The sequence below is a fragment of the Ranitomeya variabilis genome, chromosome 2 (assembly GCF_051348905.1).
Source record: "Ranitomeya variabilis isolate aRanVar5 chromosome 2, aRanVar5.hap1, whole genome shotgun sequence".
NCBI lineage: Eukaryota > Metazoa > Chordata > Amphibia > Anura > Dendrobatidae > Ranitomeya > Ranitomeya variabilis.
The window spans coordinates 261,836,940-261,857,105 of record NC_135233.1 but is presented as its reverse complement, the minus strand read 5'-3'; the positions used below and the strand labels follow the sequence as shown (position 1 = coordinate 261,857,105).

Sequence of the window (20,166 nt, the reverse complement as noted above, 5' to 3'; positions counted from 1 at the left end):
CTATGCTGTAACATCTGGATGCTGCAATCCGCAGCAAATCCTGATGTAATCCGGCATGCGGAAACATACCCTTATTGTTTCATCTGTCTTTATTTTTATTTGCACTGAGCAGCTTTTATATGATTTTACCAATATGTTATGTTTTTGGGAAAAAAACATTTTTATCTTTCAGACACACAAGGGTTTGTCATCATAGTAATGCCCCATGTGTTTTGGGCTAGAGATCCCAGGCTGAATTTACAGGACCAGTCATTGTACATCAGTCATTGCCGGGCTGGGCTGGTGACCTGTAGAGGATATCCATCCCGTTACAGCAGCAGCTGAGGTTTGGGCTCTTCCTGTAATCCTAGAAAGGTGATTGACACCTCTCATCTATGTGACGTGCCAACATGGTGGCTGTCCCGTATGGCCGACACTTCCTTGAAATCCCATTCTCTATAAACAACCCAGATCCATGGCGCTCATTCCAATCTCATCAGGACCTCATCCACCAAAGTGTTTGTTCTACTAGAAAAGCTTTATCAGCCCCAAACACACACAGGATTTCCTCTCCCAAGTGTCCAGCCCAGTCCTGATTTATACAGGAAGAGGGGCATAAAAAGATCCCTTTTGGACATTTAAAGTAACACGACTTGGGCTTTAAAACAGTTCTTGGGCGGGCTAAGAGTAGACCTCGAGGATCTCCAAAGAAGCATCTTCTCCTTCCAAGATGAGCAGGTCCAAGGAGCCTCCAGAGTCACGGGGACCACCATTTCTGGGTCCCGGCCCTCGTTCTCCTCACCCAGCAGGTAGTGTTACATTTCTCAATCATTGCCGCTTTCTGTGCCTTCTCCGCAGCCCTGACTTGTTTCTTTACATGCCTGAGGAGACTTTAGTGCAACATTTACACTGGAGTCTTCAGATGACGGCTCTAATTCAATTACTGCGCAACATTTAATTAAAAGTCTCTCAGCAGGGAACAATGTGACGGCTTTTATGTAATTGTCTTATTCTCATACAGGGATTTTTTTTTTGCTAAGAAAAAAAAGTAAAACTTTATATATCACACATATCCACCGTGCTCCTAACGCCGGCCCCTTGGAATCTTTTCTGACATTTCTATCCATCTTTACTGGTTCATATAATTTGCTATCATGTGATTGGGTTTGGTGATGATGAAAATTTGGAATAATTCTATTTGTTACTGATTTACATTGCACTATATGGGTATTTGCACAAGTTCAGAAAAATCTGCTGTAAATACTGATATGTTGGCAAGAAAAACACTGCGTAAAATACTAATTTTTATGATTTTTTTTCCCATTCATAAAAATGGGTTAACTAAACACTGACAGAATGACATGATGCAGACATGAAACTGCTTCAAATCTGAAAAGATTTGATAACCAACATGTGCATGAGATTTCAGAAATCTGTAAGGGTAAAATGCTGCAATTTTCACATAAAAAACACGGCATGTGAACATAGCTTATAGCATAACAAACAGGACCCGAAAGCTCTGCAACCAACCACTGCCCAGCCAATCACAAATCAGCTTCCCTAAATGTATGCAGTGCGACATAATGAACGCTTCCTTCTGATTGGCTGCTATCAGCCCTTCATTGGAACAAGGAAAGTGGCACAAAGTGATATTCTATCACAGAACAGAGTTATTATCTCGCCAGTGTGATGCAATATCTGAGCTTTTATAGTACAGCCTCGGTGAGCTGGTATCTCGGAGCACTGACTCCATGGTAGAAGGTAGGGTCAGTTATTAGCTCAGGATTTACGGTCTTGTTTCTCCTTGGCTTTTTTCTTGCTAATTCCCCTTTATTATGTGTAAATCCAGAATATTTTTGTTTTTCTCCCTTTGGCCTTCCCACCACATCCCAGGAGAGCACATCTGGCCCTCATGTGGGATTCTATAGGCAAATTGATTCCTTGTCTGCGGCCGCTTCTCCCACCGCTCTGTAGGACCCTAATGAATGTTTTTGGTGGTAGAATTCTCCATTTACCATTAACTTTCCACCTGGTGCTGAACCTCTCTGCGGGTTTATGGGGTCCTAGGCGCGTGGGGCTTCTGAGGGTGAACTATTATGTTTCACTCTGTACAGCTGGGTCCAGTCATAGACCCAGAGTGATGAAGGATGGAGGCCAAGGAATAAGGCTGCCCCAAATCTTACCTAATTATATAAAACTCTGACATTATCGCTACTAGTGGTGTCGTTACAATGTCGCAGTGTGTCTGTACGACATTAATAATTGGCTGCTCTCAGAAACTGCGCCATTCCGGCCCATGGGTCGTGTCTCACATGGCCGCAAATAAGGCTGAGATGCAATACCTGACTCAGCCTGTAGACAAGGGGGCACTGTTTCTGGTAGAAAGTGGTTCCTTTAATTACTCATTTCTTTGCTATAAAATGTTCAGTAGGCAATGACTTGTGTGATGCTGAGCTACAGCTGGCACTGAGCTGCTGAAGCTTTTCTGCAATTACTTAGCTCCATAGAAGTAAATGGACTTTCCCAATAACATCTCCATTGACTTCTATGGAGCAATTAAGATGTCAGCAGGTCACATACATGATCACACATTAGTCAGCGGGCTCCATGTGAGACCCCACACGTGGACGTTAACCCTTCTACTCTCTCCATAAATACTTCATTATAAATAGGATTGTGCATGAAGTGATATTTCCCAGGCTCCGAACATTAGTAACGTTGTCTCCATTCCTCCCCTGCAGTCACATGAGAAGGAGCCGGACCTGGCGCCATGAGCGGACAACTCCTGGGAAAGGACGAGGTGAGTGCGAGTTATACAGACCCGGGGCCGGCGGCTTCTGACTGACTGCGGCAGATGTGTGAGGTGCAGAGACGCATGTGGTGTGCACGAAGGCCGAGATCATGGCGCCGTCTCCTGGCCTCACACGGGGTAATGGAGCCAGGTCTGCGCTGCTTCCCTCTACTGAGAGCCTCCCTTTGGTCAAATATCTACAGACGATTCTCCATTATCCGACAGACCAACATTCATGGCTTGTACTTTACAGGGGCCGGTCAGTCCTGGGGTGCGGGGGCAGATCACTGTAAGTATGAAGCAGGTCTATGCCCAGAATCCTCTGCTCCTGCCGCACCACAGAGCCCAGCATCCAAGTCCCGCTAGTAAATGATGCTGACGTGGTTACTGTGGCTAGAAGAGCTGCCTGGCTGCCAGTCACCTAGTCTGGGCCTGGGTAGAGTTACCTGTTACTTCTGACACTAGAATCCCAGCATTGTCTTCCATCCAGAGTATGTCCAGAAGTGCTGAGCCATGTAGTTCTCCCTTCTAGGGAAATAATGTACCCTGCATCTAAACCGAGATTTAGCATGCAGGGTCCTCAGTGGTCCCTCCACTGGGAGTATCTCAGCCGCCTCCTAGTTATTCTACCCTTTATTTATACAGCACCAGTGTGTTGTGCAGCCATGGACATGCACTGGGGGAAGAGACCCCTGCCCCTGACAGCTTGCAGTCTAAATAATACTTTACTTCTGATACTGATCTGTCCCCTCAAACCCGACTGTGATGGATAGGTATATCCTGCAGATCATTGCACCACTGACCTCTCTACAGAACATCGCTCCATCTCATCTAACCCCCGACTGTGATAGATGCTGCAGATCATTGCACCACTGACCTCTCTGCAGAACATCGCTCCATCTCATCTAACCCCTGACTGTGATAGATGCTGCAGATCATTGCACCACTGACCTCTCTACAGAACATTGCTCCATCTCATCTAACCCGACTGTGATAGATTCTGCAGATCATTGCACCACTGACCTCTCTGCAGAACATCGCTCCATCTCATCTAACCCCTGACTGTGATAGATGCTGCAGATCATTGCACCACTGACCTCTCTGCAGAACATCGCTCCATCTCATCTAACCCATGACTGTGATAGATGCTGCAGATCATTACACCAGTGACCTCTCGGCAGAACATTGCTCCATCTCCTCTAACCCCTGACTATGATAAATGCTGCAGATTATTGCACCATTGACCTCTCTGTCTGCAGAACATCACTTTGTCACCTCTAACCCCTGACTGTGATAAATACTGCAGATTGTTGCACCAGTGACCTGTCGGCAGACCACTGCTCCATCCCCTCTCACTCCTGTGATACATGCTGCAGATCATTGCACCAGTGACCTCTGCAGACAATATCTGTGTTTCGGTACTAGGCAGTTGCACATACCCTGCTATATGTGGCCCGTGGTGTCCATTATCCTCCATAGCTGGGGACCCCTGCCGGTTGGGGGCTCCAGGTCTCCTGTTCTCCCTCTTGCCATCCTTTGCGCTGTCTCAGGCGCGGGTCCAGGCTGCTCAGTATCCCTGGAAGTGTCGGAGGAGGGAGCCCAGGTGATCGCATCTGTGTGATGTCAGGCAAGTGCTGGGCCCCATCCAATGGGAAAAAGGGAGGAGGAAGGGGGGCAGGCGGGGGAGGGGGCCCCAGGACTCCCTGTCACTTTCCCACTACACATCAATGTATAGTTCTGTCCATGAACTCAATACAACCAGCAACCAAAGATTTCCCATCTGCAGGGAAAATACCCGCCTCTACCTAAGCCCCATGGATTACTGATTGTGTTGGGTCCAGAGAGGAAAGTGTTGTGTTGTGGGTGTCAGAGCTGCGCCCCTTCCTGACCCCAGGAGTAACAGTGAGTACAATCTTCCCCTATATATCTCCATGTAAGCCAGCAGTGCAAGAGTTAAACAGCCTGTCACGACACATGAACTGACTCTCAAACTACAAGACCCAGCATTCACTAGTGTATGGTGGGATGTGTAGTCCAATAATAGATCAACTAGTCAGACAGGGGTAATGCTGGGACCTGTGGTCCCCCAAGGGTTACAGACCCACTGGATCCACCGCCCATATAGGAGTCAGATAATTTCACACATATTCTGTCATTGCTTCTAGTTTATTCCCTCAGAGCTGAACTCTCTCGCTGCGCTGTCCTGACCTCTGATAATATATACACCCCCACCCTAATATATCACGTCCCCGGGGTCTTACATTAATAGCAAGGCCACACGCCGATTCATAGAAAAGTGAAAACAGCTAAAGTGTCCGTCTTCTCATGTCCTGATCAGGAGGCGATTGATTCACTGCTGGGTTGTACTTGACTAAGTCGTCTGGGAGTGAAGAGGTTAAACATTGCCATTGTCAGGATGAAGGTGAAAGCAGCCAGAAGCTGGAGGGGAAGGAAGTTGCCCCAAACCTGCAGTGTCCAGGCCCTGTACAATAATAGAAATCTATATACGGCGTGTATGTGTGTATGGTTCATTGTGTGCTGCCATTATGGGATGCATTGTATCCTTACATTGTGTGAGAGGAATGTGCTGCCCCCAGCAGAACAGAGCACAGCTCCTGACAATACAGTGCCACCTGCTGGCTGCTAGGAGGGATTACATCTTCAGGCAGCAAGGGGTTAGTTCTTCTCAATGATTTCCATGTCTAAATTCTGCTGTTAATAAACGTCTCTCTGCCCGACCCCAACACAGAAAGCAAGGGACTCCCTCTTCTCACCATCATCCCCAGTATTGGGTGGGTTCCATCACCAGTGTGGCACAGGCATCCCAGTTATTGGGTGGGCTACATCACTCATGTGGTACAGGGATCCCATGGGGGGCGCTGTCTCTGGCCACTGTTGGTTATATATAAAGTTTGCAGACTGATTGGCAGAACTGATCACACATCTACAATAAGGCCGGACCCACACAGCCCCATAATGTGTCATCTACCAGTGCTGAGAACGCGGAGCTGTGTATCTAATCTCATCCATGTCTGCTGAGCTGTATCTAAACCTATTCTGCGTGTGATACTAGCTAGTGCCCTGTGTGTCTAATCTTATGTGCGATACTGTCTGCTGAGCTGTGTATCCAATCCTGTGTGGAGTTAGGGCTGGGTGGTCTTGCAGTGGCGATACAGATCTGCACTCACTTTAGAGGGTCCCTCCATTACACGTGGGGGGATCGGCTCGGTTTGTTGCTCTTGTTTCGGAGGTGAATGTGATTGTACCGATGTCTCGTGCACTTTGTGTTTCAGGATTTCCTCCAGAGCCGGGAGCAGCCGAGCATCCAGGAACCTCATCCTCTCCACGAGAACTCTCAGCAGGACCCAAGAGAAGCATGTGGGGAGTCAGCTGCGTGCTCATGGGCTGCCTGCTAATCCTAGACCTCGCGGCTGCAGATCTCCTGTACCGCCCAGGGTAAGACCCTCGTACTGCATTAATATCAGGGGTTCCCTCTTCTCACAGGGACTGCTCCATCCCCAACATCCAACCACTGGTGACTGGAAAGTCAGGACCATGATGCTTTTCAGGAGGCTCAGCAACTCCTGGGACAGAAGACACTGCAATGGTGGGAAGTGACATCTGCCCGTCTCACGCCGCCCTAGGGACCGGCTCTTACTTTCTCCATGCAGTACTTATCTCTGAAGTCTATAAACCCTGCTGTCTCTTCTCCACATCTTTGGTAGAATTGCTGAGGGTTGTAGTACTCCAGACACTGGGGATGTTGTTATCTCACACAGACTCCTTAAATACTTGTTTTTCCCCAGTCAGTTGTTGCCATCTTCTCCCAGAGTCTACTCTGTTTCTTCCCTCGGTCCAGGGTTCACATGTGGTTTCCATTACATGTAATCCATATAGATCTGTCACCTCGGATGCCCTGCTGCTGGGAGGTGAGGGGTTAACCTTCGCTGTGTCTCAGCACCTTCTTCCTTATAATTAATAGTCTCACAATTTAGCTTTTATAGCCCATATAAATCTGGGTGATTGCAGTGCGGACCCCCTACAGAAGGTAAGGGGGTATCAGGTTTGCTGAGATACCGAGTGCAGTGAGAGGGGGTTCACATTCCAATTGGGGGATTGTTCCTGGCACAGAATGTAATCCGGAGTGAGGGACAGGAGTGACGGGGGCTGTAAAAGGGGCTTTATGGGAAATCTCAATTTTTATAAACGTGTGATTGGACAGGATGTTAAGGGGAACCATACGCGAGGTCTGCAGCGGCGTGCACAGAGGAGGCGGTCACGGCCGTGCTCAGAGTATTTGCGGTCGTGTCGGCTTTCAGCCAATATTAAACACACCTACAGAATACATTGTAATTTGTACGTGATGCTGCATAAACCCCAAACTCCGCCACAGCCCCTCCGTCATAGGCTCTCATGATAACACAACCGATCTTAACAAAGAGGCGCTGCAGGGCTTTACTGATCACCAACATCTGCAAAGTACTCAGAAATCCCATGTGCCCTGTGCTACAAAGCTCACATCATCTGTGCGATCGCTCAGGTCATCGCTAACTCCACAATGCTGCTGCTTAGTTACTGGTAATTATTCATTAGGAATCAGATTATAGCCCTGCTGTACTGACACTACAACTTCCAGAACGCCATGCTAGGAGTTGAGGTACATATTAATTTAGAAAAAAAAATTTTTTTCAGAATAAATAACATTTTTATGAGAAACTAGAAAACAAACAAAAAGAATCCGTCATCATCTGTGTTTCTGGCGGGGGCCCTGCAGGCGTCTCTCACCAGGTCACAAGTGTTGCCTTTGAGCTTTGGTCACACTTAATTATTGATGAAATGCACCTTGTGTGAGCAGCCGCAGATAGAGCAGCACTTCACTGACGTAGCGGTGTACCGATTACTGAAGGTGTTACATAGGACTGCAGGTGACACAGTGAATACTCCATGAGTAAAGATAATGCTGTGGATGTCACCTGAAGTCCTATGTAACACCAAAGGTAAGTGATACAGGAGTACAGCTAATGTAGTAGATGTCACCTGAAGTCCTATGTAACATGAACGATTACAATGATAACTTTGAGTAGGTAATGTAGTAGATATTTAGTTAAAAGAAAAAAAGGGGTTTGGTACCATGTTAGCCAGTTGAAAAAATAATGCTCTCACTGTGAAAAACAAGATAATCTTGTAGTTATGATACCTTGTAATGGCTAACAATAACAAAATAAATGATGTTACAAAGCAGCTTTCGCGACTTCTCAGGTCCCTTCCTCAGGCATGGTATAAGTCTCCAAAGCTGCTTTGTAATATCATTTATTTTATTTTTGTTAGCCATTAAAAGGTATCATAACTACAAGATTATCTTGTTTTTGCCACTGAGAAGACTTAAAAAAAATAATGCTATGTAACACCAAAGATTACAATGATAACTGTGAGTACAGATAATGCAGTAGCTGTCACCTGCAGTCCTATGTAACATCACAAAGTGATAACTGAGTACAGATAATGCAGTAGCTGTCACCTGCAGTCCTATGTAACACCACAAAGTGACAACTGAGTACAGATACTGCAGTAGCTGTCACCTGCAGTCCTATGTAACACCGCAAAGTGATAACTGAGTACAGATAATGTAGATGATGTTACCTGCAGTCCTATGTATCACCAGATAACCCTGATATTTGTTGTACATTTCTTACAGCGCCAGCCTGTGTTTTCTGATGGTGAATATAATCATTTTTGGCTACTGATAAATGTTTGTCTTCTCTTCCAGGAGGAGGATTTGTTCTTCCGGCGGCCATACTGGTTTTGTGTCTGTGACGCAGTCGTACGTGCAGCCGGCTCACAAGCCGGTAATCACCATGTGTGAGGGGCACAGAGTCTGCAGTACATACAGGTCAGTGACCGTTCAGTGTACGCAGCACCCGAGCGCCTGATTTTAAAGCTGATCAATAACATACACAAAATAGCATAAAACATATTTTATGCTGAAAATAGCTTGTGAAAATACCGTAGGGTTTCTGTGTTGCACCAATGATCCAATGCGCCATTTTTTTCCATTGGTAGAACAACGTACAAGATTTCCTACAGACAAGTATCGAAGAAAACATCGCTGCCACTGTACACATGCTGCCCGGGTTGGAGGAGGATGAATGTGCACAGCTGTGATAATGGTAACCACAGTCCTGTCGCTGTATGCGGGGGCAGCTGTCGCTGTAGGTCCCGCTCATTCTGTGGCGGTGATATCGGCTGGTAATCCGGCACATCTGTTTGTACAGTATGGGCATCACGTTTCCACATTGCACTGATCTCTCCCATTGTGCAGAACATCAGTACATCTGTTGCGGATTATCTGCATATTCCTGGGTTTATATTTTTGCTGCAGGCCACGAGGGTCCACGATGTGTCCTATTGCGTCACGGCCAATTAGATTCAGCCCCATGTAAATGGCTACAAAGTGTCTCGGTCTTAAAGTGTTTGATGTTGAGCCGACAAGAGTGGATGATTACAGCGTAGAGTCTGCAGTAAAGCAGCTCTCCATCCGACCTGGGAGGGAAGGGGCAGAACTGGCAGGAGCTTCCCAGGGATATTAGGGAGGGCTCTGGGAAATACTCAGCTTTCAAGGTCTTCAGTGCATGCTGTGAAAATGAAAAATAATCTGTGTGTGATAACGGCAGCCGTGACATCAGCTACATTCACTGACAGGTGTCTGCAAGAGCTTCTGCAGCAGCTGAATGTAGTCTGGTCATCTGCCTCAGATTACGGCAGTAACAGCGACACCTAGAGGCCATTTATTGAGCTGTGTTAACAATTGGCATTAGAATAGAATTACTGGCCATCGGGGTCTCTGATGAGAAGGGGCTCTGGTGACTTACGTATCACTCAATATCCACTTGTCGTTCTCCTTTAGTGTCTTGTCGGCTTCTATGCCAGAATGGAGGAACATGCGTTGGCTACAACAGGTGTCAGTGCACCGAGGGCTGGAGCGGGAATCACTGCCAGACAGGTAGGACATGGGTGTCTGAGCTGTATTATTGGGCCACGGTGACAGCTGAACGTCACATGACATGTTCTGCGGGTGAGAACCCGACATTTACACACGTATACAGGATCTGAAACCTGCCTGCATACATAAGACGCTGTGACCCATCTGACAGATACAGGTGTGCTCAAAAGTTTACATACCCTGGCAGAATCACTCATGATTAGTGGTTGGGTGAAACCATTTTTTGTCAAACTACTGTGTTTTCTCTTATTAAATCATAATGACAACCCAAAACATCCAAATGACCCTGATCAAAAGTTTACATACCCCATTTCTTAATACCGTGTATTGCCCCCTCTAACATCAATGACAGTTGAAGTCTTTTGTGGTAGTTGTGGATGAGGTTCTTTATTTTCTCAGATGGTAAAGTGCCCACTCTTGGCAAAAAGCCTCCAGTTCCTGTAAATTCCTGGGCTGTCTAGCACGAACTGCGCACTTGAGATCTCCCCAGAGTGGCTCAATGATATTGAGGTCAGGAGACTGAAATGGCCACTCCAGGACCTTCACTTTGTTCTGCTGTAGCCAATTACAGGTCGACTTGGCTTTGTGTTTTGGATTGTTGTCATGTTGGAACGTCCAAGTAATAATAATAATAATAATCTTTATTTTTATATAGCGCTAACATATTCCACAGCGCTTTACAGTTTTGCACACATTATCAAGTATGTCCCATGCGCAGCTTCCGGGCTGATGAGTGCAAGTTTGCCTCCAGAATTTGCTGAGAACATGCTGCATTCATCTTTCCTTCAACTTTGACCAAGTTTCCTGTGCCTTTGTAGCTCACACATCCCCAAAACATCAGCGATCCACCTCCGTGCTTTACAGTAGGAAAGGTGTTCCTTTTATCATAGGCCTTGTTGACCTCTCTCTCCAAATGTAATGTTTATGGTTGTGGCCAAAAAGTTCAATTTTGGTCTCATCACTCCAAATTACCTTGTTCCAGAAGTTTTGAGGCTTGTCTCAGTGCTGTTTTGCATATTGTAGGTGAGATACTTTGTGGCATTTGTGCAGTAATGGCTTTCTTCTGGTGACTCGACCATGCAGCCCATTTTTCTTCAAGTGCCTCCTTATTGTGCATCTTGAAACAGCCACACCGCTAGTTTTCAGAGAGTCCTGTATTTCAGCTTATGTTATTTGTGGGTTTTTCTTTGCATCCCGAACAATTTTCCTGGCAGTTGTGGATGACATTTTTGTTGGTCTACCTGTCCATGGTTTTGTTTTTACAGAGCCCCTGATTTTCCATTAATTAATCACAGTTTGACACTGCTGACTGGCATTATCAATTCCTTGGATATCTTTTTGTATCCCTTTCCTGTTTTATACAGTTCAACTACCTTTTCCCGTAGATCTGTTGACAATTATTTTGCTTCCCCCATGACTCTCAATCTGGAAAGGTTAGTGGCTGGATGAAAGATGCAAGAGTCTGTCTGGATCCCAGAAACTCACTCAGCTTTTATGCACATGGAGCGTGGGGTACTTGGTACCGGGTCCTTCGGTTTACAGGGGGATGTCACGGTGGCTGACCCGGTCCGTGGCCCTGGGACGTCCGTGTAAAAGGGAAAGGTCTTTAAGGGGAATGTTCGTGACGCCACCTGTGGTATTCTGTCAGGGTGACCGACGCTGCTTTAAGGGGTCCGCTGGGGTGATGTTATGGCAGCTAGATGGTATACCTTCCCACAGGTGAAGTGTATCCCCAGGGCTTCCCGGTGTGTAGATGATGGTATGGTGAATGGCGCAGTGAAGAACGAGGACACAACGTTGCAGTCTCTTTACCATTACTGAAGACTTCAGCACCCACAGTCCAGGGCACCAGACCACAGGGCAGGCAGAGTCCGGCCGGTTTGGAAGCAAGTCCAGAGTTCCCTTGTCCAGGTGGAAATCAGTAGCCTTCCCTTGCGCTGTGGTGGTGTAGTCCCTTACTGCCTATGGCTTCACATAAGGGTTTCACAGATGTGGTGCTTCGTTCTCTCTGTCCCCCATATAGGATAGGACAATACCCGTATGACTGGTGACTTGAGCCTGTTTAAAGGGTCTCTTAGATAACCCGGCTCTGTAGGTGTCACCGTGCCTCCTGGGTGTAGGGGGGACAGGTAACTTGCAATTAGCTGTCCTGCCGGTCTCTGGAGCAAAGCATAAAGGTCCTTACTCCCTTGGTGTTCCGGCTACCGGGCTTCTGCGCCTCAGAAGGAGGAAGCCTGTGCAGGGCTGGTCCCCTTCTGGTATCCTCGCCTTTGCTACGACTTCCTTCACGCTCGCTGCAATACAGTAATGCCTTTCAATGTCTCTTTCTGGATGCAGTTATCCTTCTTTGCCTCCAAACGTAGCATCACTCTCCCCGAGAGGAAAGCAATACCACTGCGACGACCAGGACCCTGGGGTGCCGCACACACACTCTGACTACAAGCAAACAGGTCACAGGTGAGGATGTCACCTTTAGTAGCCATTCAAACCTCTGTGCATGTAATCAGGCCAAAATCACCAGGGTATGTGAACTTTGATCAGGGTCATTTTGATGTTTTGGGTTGTCATGTGTTAAAAAGAGAAAACACAGTAGTTTGACAATAAATGGCTTCACCCAACCACTAACCATGAGTGGAGAAAAAGGTTTGGTGTTATCATTCATATTCTCTGAAAAAAGGCCAAAAATTCTACCAGGGTATGTAAACTTTTGAGCACAACAGTATATACAAACTTCAGGGTTTTCCCAGAGAAAATTAGAACTTTTTTGGATTTTCCTTTATAATTGTAAATCCTTCTCCTTGTTATACCAAGAAGAATAATTCAGTTTTTTCTCTAGATGTGGACGAGTGTGAGAGTGGACAGCAGCGGTGCTCACAAAGCTGCACCAATACCCATGGGAGCTTCCGCTGCGGCTGCTATGAAGGATTCAGCCTTTCCAGTGATGGGAAATCTTGTCATAAAGTGGAAAAGGTGACGACTGCTTCCCCGCCACCTGCACAGTCATCAGCAAACGGGACAGGTCAGTATTGTGCCACCTTTGTAGATGGACAACTGTGTAATAAGCCTCATGTACACGAAATGTGATCAGAAAATAGCACGGCTTCATTACAAATGATAAATCCATCTGTGATTTTTGTATTTTGCGTTTTTGATGCATTTGATTTTTATTTTGATGCAGGTTGCAGATTATTAGGCTGATATTCACAGATTCCTCACATAAATATCGCAGACTCGATACATAATGTCTCAGAACTGGAGTAAAATGTGATACTTGCATTTTCTGGGTTACAGCTTCCCACCTGAGTGAGAGGAGATAATGAGAGTTGTACTACCGCCAGAGCTGGGCATATTTACAGCACAAGATCCCCGAGAGACGTCAGGTTGGTGGCCGCACATTATTACTTTTGGTACGCGCTGTGACACATCAAACTCGTACCGTGAGTAATAATGCGCTGCTGCTGGCACAACCATCCACGATTTAAAGGAAGTTCCTGCGGCACCAATCACCGATAATATTAATGGCAGCAGATCCCTCTGTAATACACAGTGAAGGCGGCCCTACTGGTTGTCACTAATCTTTCCCAGAGAAGGACATGGTGGTATAGATTTTACTGGTTTGATTGTAGATAGCAACTGATATCAGTATTTGGTTTATGTTGCCAATTTTAGAAAAGGAATAGACCATTAACTGAGCACCTCACCCAACCTTTCTTGTGAGGCTATATGAGCAGTGGAATTAAGCACTTCATAACTAGGCTAATATGCCCTGCAGACATCTGGGAAAGCTGGGTGACAACTGCTCTAATGACAACAATTTTGCCATTTTCTCTCTCCTTTCCAAAAAAGCTGAATATTAATGGATGATATTTATTCACTTCTTTTCTTTGTCTTTCAGTGGAAACCGAAATCATGAGGCAAGAAATGCTAGAACTTAGGAGCAAGATTGAGGTTCTGGAGCAGGTAAGAGCCCTGTGCTGCCCGGCCTCCATGGCTACGGACCACAAAGACCCTGTGTAGTCAGAGCCTCCAGTTGTCGGAACTTTCTGACCACGAGTTTTATGCAGAAAATCCAAACCTGTTTACAGTATCTGTGCTGCACGTGAATTCATCCTTAGGCTATGCAAATTGCCTCTTCTGAGAAAAAGAGGACTTAACTCTATAGCGCCACCTGTTGGAAGTAGTAGTTGAGAATTGAGATACTGATTTGGCTTTTATCCTAAATCATATTGCACGACTCGTTAAAGGGTTGATTGTGACTTGTAGGATCGCTGCTTCCAACAGGTGGCGCTATAGAGTTTAAGTCCTCTTTTTCTCTGAAGAGGCAATTTGCATATTATATTTCCAAGAGGAGCATTGCACGGCGAATAAGCCTCCTTACCTTGACAAGCCAGAGATGGTATATCACTCTCCATAAGGAGAAACGTTACCCCTTAGACTCCTTAGGCTATGGGCACACGTAAGAAAAGAGGTGCAGAATTTTCTGCACAAAATCTGCATCTCCTGGCAGAATCCGCAGCTGCGTTTTTTTATGCGTTTTTAGTGCGTTTTTTGTGCAGATTTTATCTCTATAGTGGAGGGGTGCAGAAACGCTGCAGAACTGCACAAAAGAAGTGACATGCACTTCTTTGAAATCTGCAGCGTTTCTGCGCAGATTTTTCTGCACCATGTGCACAGCTTTGTGCACCAATTCTGCACTAAATCTGCATCGTGTGCACATACCCTTACTGTTTGTGGGTTTTCCAGAAAAGGAAGCAATACATGCCTAACATTGTCACCAATGCTGGTGTTTTTGTGATTGAAGACGACATAATTGTCATTCATACATACAGTCTACTTCCCCCACATTTCTGTACTATCGCTTGCCATGGGTAGCGTACTTGAGGAAGTGGACAGGATGTCCACAAAACACATAGTTTTATAACTCTTCTGAACTCTGTGATTCCCTTGCCTGATTTTGGAGGAGCGCGGAATTGTCGGCATTTTGAATATCCTATCCAGAATGCCACTGGGACAACACACCATGTGTTTTACCTTTATGTGACATGAGAGTACACAGAAACCCTCAGCGGTCTGATCACTGTACAAATTTGGTGGCTTAAATTCCCACTGCAGAAACCTCCCTCACACTTTACATCAAACGTGTTATACCAGTATAAACAGTAGAGGGCGCAGTTTCTGACATGATGGAGAAGCACGGGTAATTTATAGTGTGACCATTTCACCACTAGAGAGACAGGACTGGGGCTCAGATGAGGGACGGTCATTTGAGTATTCCTGCTCCTGGTTGCTTGTACCCTAAGTGATGAACAACTGACTAACCCATAATCCAAAATATAAAGGTAAATGATAGAAGGACAGACAGACTTGTCGCTCTGAATAATTCCCTGTGTTCTCTCCGTGCAGAAACTGCAGTTGGTTTTGGCTCCATTTCATAGTCTATCGACCGTGTCCCCTGAAGATGGCCTGGGCCCCGTCACCTTCCTGACCCATTCCTTCCAGCAGCTTGACAGGATAGACTCACTCAGCGAGCAGATCTCATTCCTGGAAGAGCGTCTGGAGACCTGTAAGTACGACTCCCTGTGACCTGCAAACACAAAGGTTCAGAGACTGCCCTGCTCACACGTGGTGGTCACACCTACCTGCCTGCCCCCCAAGAACATCATGGATACACACAGCAGGAAAGGTGGGAATTGTCCAATAGTCCAGCATTTGAATGCCTCCCCAAAAACCCAGAGAATATTATGGAATTGTCATTTTAAGCATTTTGCCCATATATTTTAGGACAAAGCAAAGCTGCAACCTCATTTTACAACTGCTGTAAAATGAATATTTATGTTCCGTTAGGGGAAACTTACATTTCATTCGTCGATATTTCCTTGGCTGAAGTTGTAAAGCCATTGTCGATAGTGGGAAGGGCATGGTCACAGCGACCATAGTGGGCTCCTCCTATTAATTACCTTAATGTGTTAATAGCCATAAAAATTAAATGCCGTAGCCCGTTAACCCTTCTCCACCATCCTAAGTTGGGAGTGGGTTATACTGGGGGAAAGTTCAGCTACTCCTTATTCTTAGGGGCATTTTACTAATATCCTCAGAGTCCTTTAAATCGGCCACTTCCTCCCTGTCCTGTGGGGTAAGTGCTTCTTACGTTAGTGGGTCGGTTCACTTCAGTTTATTTTTTCTGGACACTTTATTATTGCGCTTTAATGAGTGAACACTATAAAATCTCCTGTCTGGTGGCTCATGAGCGACTAATATAAAATCACCCATCTGTCCTGGTGTGGGGATGACTATACACAGTGGTGAGTACGGCTGCAATGTTCGTTTGCTTAGTAATTATGTTCCGCTTTTACAATCTTCTCCTCACATCCAGTTTTACACTCTGCTTCTGGCCGAACATTACGGTGAGGTTTTTGTGCTTATTAGGACAGCGTCCAATAATGGGAAATCACAATCTGTCCTTGATCTTAATCCAAATCTCGTCACGGTTAATGAAGCGTCTGACTCTCGCCGTCTGAGAGGATGTAAGGGCTGCTCATAGCACAAGTTTAAATATCCCATTAGACGTGACAATTAATGAATATTTTCCCAACAGTGATCTCCATGGGGCTGGAAACCATAAACTCCTGGAATACATCACATCTACAATAGATTCTCTCCTCCTGGGAGAGCGGCCGAGTGCAGGCTCACTGGTAATTACCAGTCATACAAAAATGACACAGAAAAGGCAATTGGATCTCTTACAGAGAGATTACAAGGCTCCTCACCTTTGTGCCTGGCACAACAAAGTCCCTGTTTGCCTGAGCTGAACGTGAGCTATGGAAATCCATATTTAGGCTATGTGCACACGGTGAAGATTTAGATGTGGATCCGCAGCGTTTTTGGACGCACAGAATTGACTCAAATCTGCGGTGTAGTGCACAAGCAATGTTAGTCTATGTAAAATTGACATTTGGTGTGCACATGCTGCGGAAAACAACATGCGGAATCGCAGCTTTTTTTTTTTTCCGCAGCATGTCAATTCCTTTTGCGGATCTGCAGCGTTTCTGCACCCATTGACTTCCATTGTGTCAGTGTGTGGGCGGATACTGTGTGTGTGTGCGCGGAGAAGATGTGTGGTGCTGTGCGCGGGTGTTTGTGTGTGTCTGCGGGGCTGTGTGTGTCTGTGTGTGCGCACGCAGTTGTGTGTGTGTGCACGTGGGTCTGCGGGGCTGTGTGTGTGTGGGGCTGTACAGTAGTAGTCCCATCATCCGGCTGCTTTGTTCAAATGTAAAAAAAAACACAACACATACACACATATACAGTACATACAACATACAGTACATACTCACCATACAGCTAATCCCTGAAGCCCTTGATTACCTGTAAAAAATAAAAATAATAAACCAACAGTATACTCCCTGATCCGATGTAATCCACTTACAGATGCGACCACTGTCCAGGGGCTCCGGGATACAATGACGGAAGGTATCACTTCGCCGCTGTGAGTGCAGAGTTCATACTGTCACTTGCGGCACCGCTGCGTGGGAAAATTCTCACGCAGCAGTGCTGTAAAGTGAGAGCACATTGAACCCTCAGTGATAACACTGCAGGAACCATTGTCTCCTGTCTGTGTGTCACTGGAGGCCTATAGAGCTGTCACATCTCCTGATGTCACAGCTCTATAGGGGAGATAGTCGTGGGACACTTGTTATTAAATGGACTGCGTCGGACCAGGGAGTATTTGTGTTGGTTTATTATTTTTTTTTCTTTTTTCCAGGAGATCGAGGGCGTCGCATGGATTGGCAGAAAAATAAAGATGGCAAAACTGTGTAGTGTTTTATTTAATTAAAATACTTTATTCTGCATGTGTGTATGTTTAATTAACCCAACAACAACTATAGGATTAGTAATGGATAGGTGTCTTATTGACGCCTCTCCATTACTAAGCAGGCTTGATGTCACCTTACAATTCAAAGGTGGCTTAAACCCCCAACTATTACCCCATATGTCACCACTACAGGGCAGTGGGAAGAGAGAGAGGCTAAGTGCTGGAATTGGCACATCTTAGAGATGTGCCATTTCTAGGGTGGCTGAGAGCTAGTGTTTGTAGCCGGGGGGGGGGTGGCAATATCCATGGACCCTTCCTAGGCTATGAATATCTGCCCGCAGCTGTCTGCATAGCTTTTTCTGGCTATCAATTATAAGGGGACCCCATGTTTTTGATATTCATAGCCTGGTAAGATCCATGGGTATCAACCTTTCCCAGGCTATAAACATCAGCCCCTAGTCGCTGGCTTTCCCTCTCTGGTGCAGAAAATTGCGTGGGAGCACACGCCATTTTTTTTTTTTTTTTTTTTATAAATTAAACAGATATTGCATTTAAGGCCAGGGTCACGCTTGTGAGAAACTCGCACGAGTCTCTCGCATCATTAAACGGCACTCGGGACCGGAACGTGCAGCTGCATGTATTTCTATGCAGCTGAACGCTCCTGTCCCGAGTGTCGGCGGCAGTGCCGGGTATTGAGGTGTGAGACTCGTGCGAGTTTCTCGCAAGTGTGACCCCGGACTAATGCAGATTTTGTTTGTGTCTTAAACATAATAGAATGGTACATAAAGAGTTAATTACTAAACATCAGGCTTGGTATTATCTATCTATCTATAGATATATCTATCTATCGTCAATTATCAATTATCTTATCTACCTATCAATTATCTATCTATTATTTATCTGATGGTGTAAACATTATTCTTCAATGCAGTTTGTAAATAAAGAGGTTGGACAAGAAATTACATCTCAATTTTTGTTGTTGTTTAATAATAGATCTTTATTTAGCTTTTAAAAACGCATAAAAATCCGCATCAAAAACACATCTAAACCGCTCAGATTTTTACCTGCGTTTTCTGCCAAGAGATGCAGAATCTGCACAGAAAATTCCACAGGCAAATCTGCAACGTGTGCACATACCCTTAGAGAGCCAAAACGTTATGGCGTCAAGAGAATTGAAGGAGCTGAAGAATAATGAAATAATAGGAAAATAAAGGGAGTCTGTCACCCCAAGCCCCTATAAAATCATACCAGTACTGTACAGTTTAGTAGCCTGATCCCTATATCACTATGCAACTACTTTAATATGGATCAGCATTCATTATGGGGCTCGGAGGCTGTACGGTTCCAGCACCCCTTTATTTTCTGAAATTCTTCCTGTATTAACATTTAGTTTGTTTATTTTTTAGGCTCCTGCAAGAATGATCTGTGATGTCCACAAAAAAATGGGAAATGCCAAGAACGTGGATGAGCGGTCTGTCTCGCCAATCACTTATGTACATGATTTACAGTCCGGCTCAGCATGAACCGAGCAACCTTTGTAATAAGAATATCGGACATTTACTGTGCAGAAGAACAGATGTGGCTGGTTCACGCTTCTGTGCTGGTACCATGTGATGTTGTGTTATAGATGTATATGATACACCAATAAGCTAATGTTTATAAGGATATTAGCAGTGCTACATCCTATCACTGCCTCTAGACCCCTCATACATTGCTCCGGGGGTCCTGTACTACAGGTGGGCCCTGCCGCTGTGAATGGCATAGTTAGCTTTTTTAAATTACAAGCAACAACAAAAAACCTGGCGTCCGCAAAATGTTACTTGGATTGATTCAGAATGATGCAGCAAAAAAAGGAAAAGTGAGCAATGGTGGCAGCAAACACATCACAACCGAATCCATGAAGGACAGAACTGTGATCATTGGAGGGTGTCACACTCTTCACGGTACTTGATACATTTTTGTAAAATAAAAATATTTTATGAAGACTGTTTCAATAATAAATCTGCACCCATGGATGTGGCTCTTTAGTATCCAGCAACAAGCGGAGAATGGTCACAAGTAGGGATAAGCGAATCGATTCACAGGACCTTGGTCTGACGGCCACGTCCGCAATCCATGGTCACTGGACGAGAGCCCTGTGAACAGACTCTTCTGATTAGTAGGGCTGGCAAGACGTCATGTGTGGGTCATGACATAATGATATTACCTAATGCCTACCACTCAGAAGAGGTGCCGGGGAGTCCAGTAGGTAAGAGACGTTTCGCAAGTTTCTGTCCAGCGGTGTGGTGTGGTTAGTGTGGGGTTACCCTTTAGGCATGTGCACATCAGAAGACACTTCAAGAAAACTCCAGAGTTGTTTTTTTATTAAGCGTCTTTGCGGATAAATTTTGCACCACAAGAAGGTTTTTTTTAACTTTTAAATATAAAATAATGACAGGCCTGAGCAATAGTCAGGTCACTTCCTTTTACCAAGAAAAAAGAATGAACAGCTCACCCACAGAAGCACACGGCTTGCTGAAGCACGGATCTTGTGCGGTCACACGTGTGGTACTGATGAGAAAAAGGAGACGTGTTCCAGCTTCTTAT

General features: G+C 45.5%; 1 protein-coding gene across 3 annotated transcripts; it reads left to right on the top strand.

Annotated features, from left to right (window-relative positions):
• The first annotated feature begins 600 nt into the window (after positions 1 to 600).
• Positions 601 to 19,593, top strand: EGFL7 (EGF like domain multiple 7). 3 transcript variants are annotated; one of them, XM_077284793.1, is made up of 10 exons: positions 601 to 788; positions 2,721 to 2,779; positions 6,064 to 6,226; positions 8,538 to 8,660; positions 8,831 to 8,937; positions 9,675 to 9,770; positions 12,607 to 12,789; positions 13,666 to 13,730; positions 15,174 to 15,333; positions 18,987 to 19,593. In XM_077284793.1, the coding sequence occupies exons 2-10, from the start codon at positions 2,725 to 2,727 to the stop codon at positions 19,007 to 19,009; spliced, it is 975 nt and encodes a 324-aa protein (XP_077140908.1). In that variant the 5' UTR covers positions 601 to 788; positions 2,721 to 2,724; the 3' UTR covers positions 19,010 to 19,593. The 3 variants fall into 3 exon arrangements, with proteins under 3 accessions (XP_077140908.1, XP_077140909.1, XP_077140911.1); XM_077284794.1 differs by lacking the exon at positions 601 to 788 and adding an exon at positions 1,671 to 1,740; XM_077284796.1 differs by lacking the exons at positions 601 to 788; positions 2,721 to 2,779 and adding an exon at positions 4,506 to 4,672 and having other exon boundaries at positions 18,987 to 19,581.
• The last annotated feature ends 573 nt before the right edge of the window (positions 19,594 to 20,166 follow it).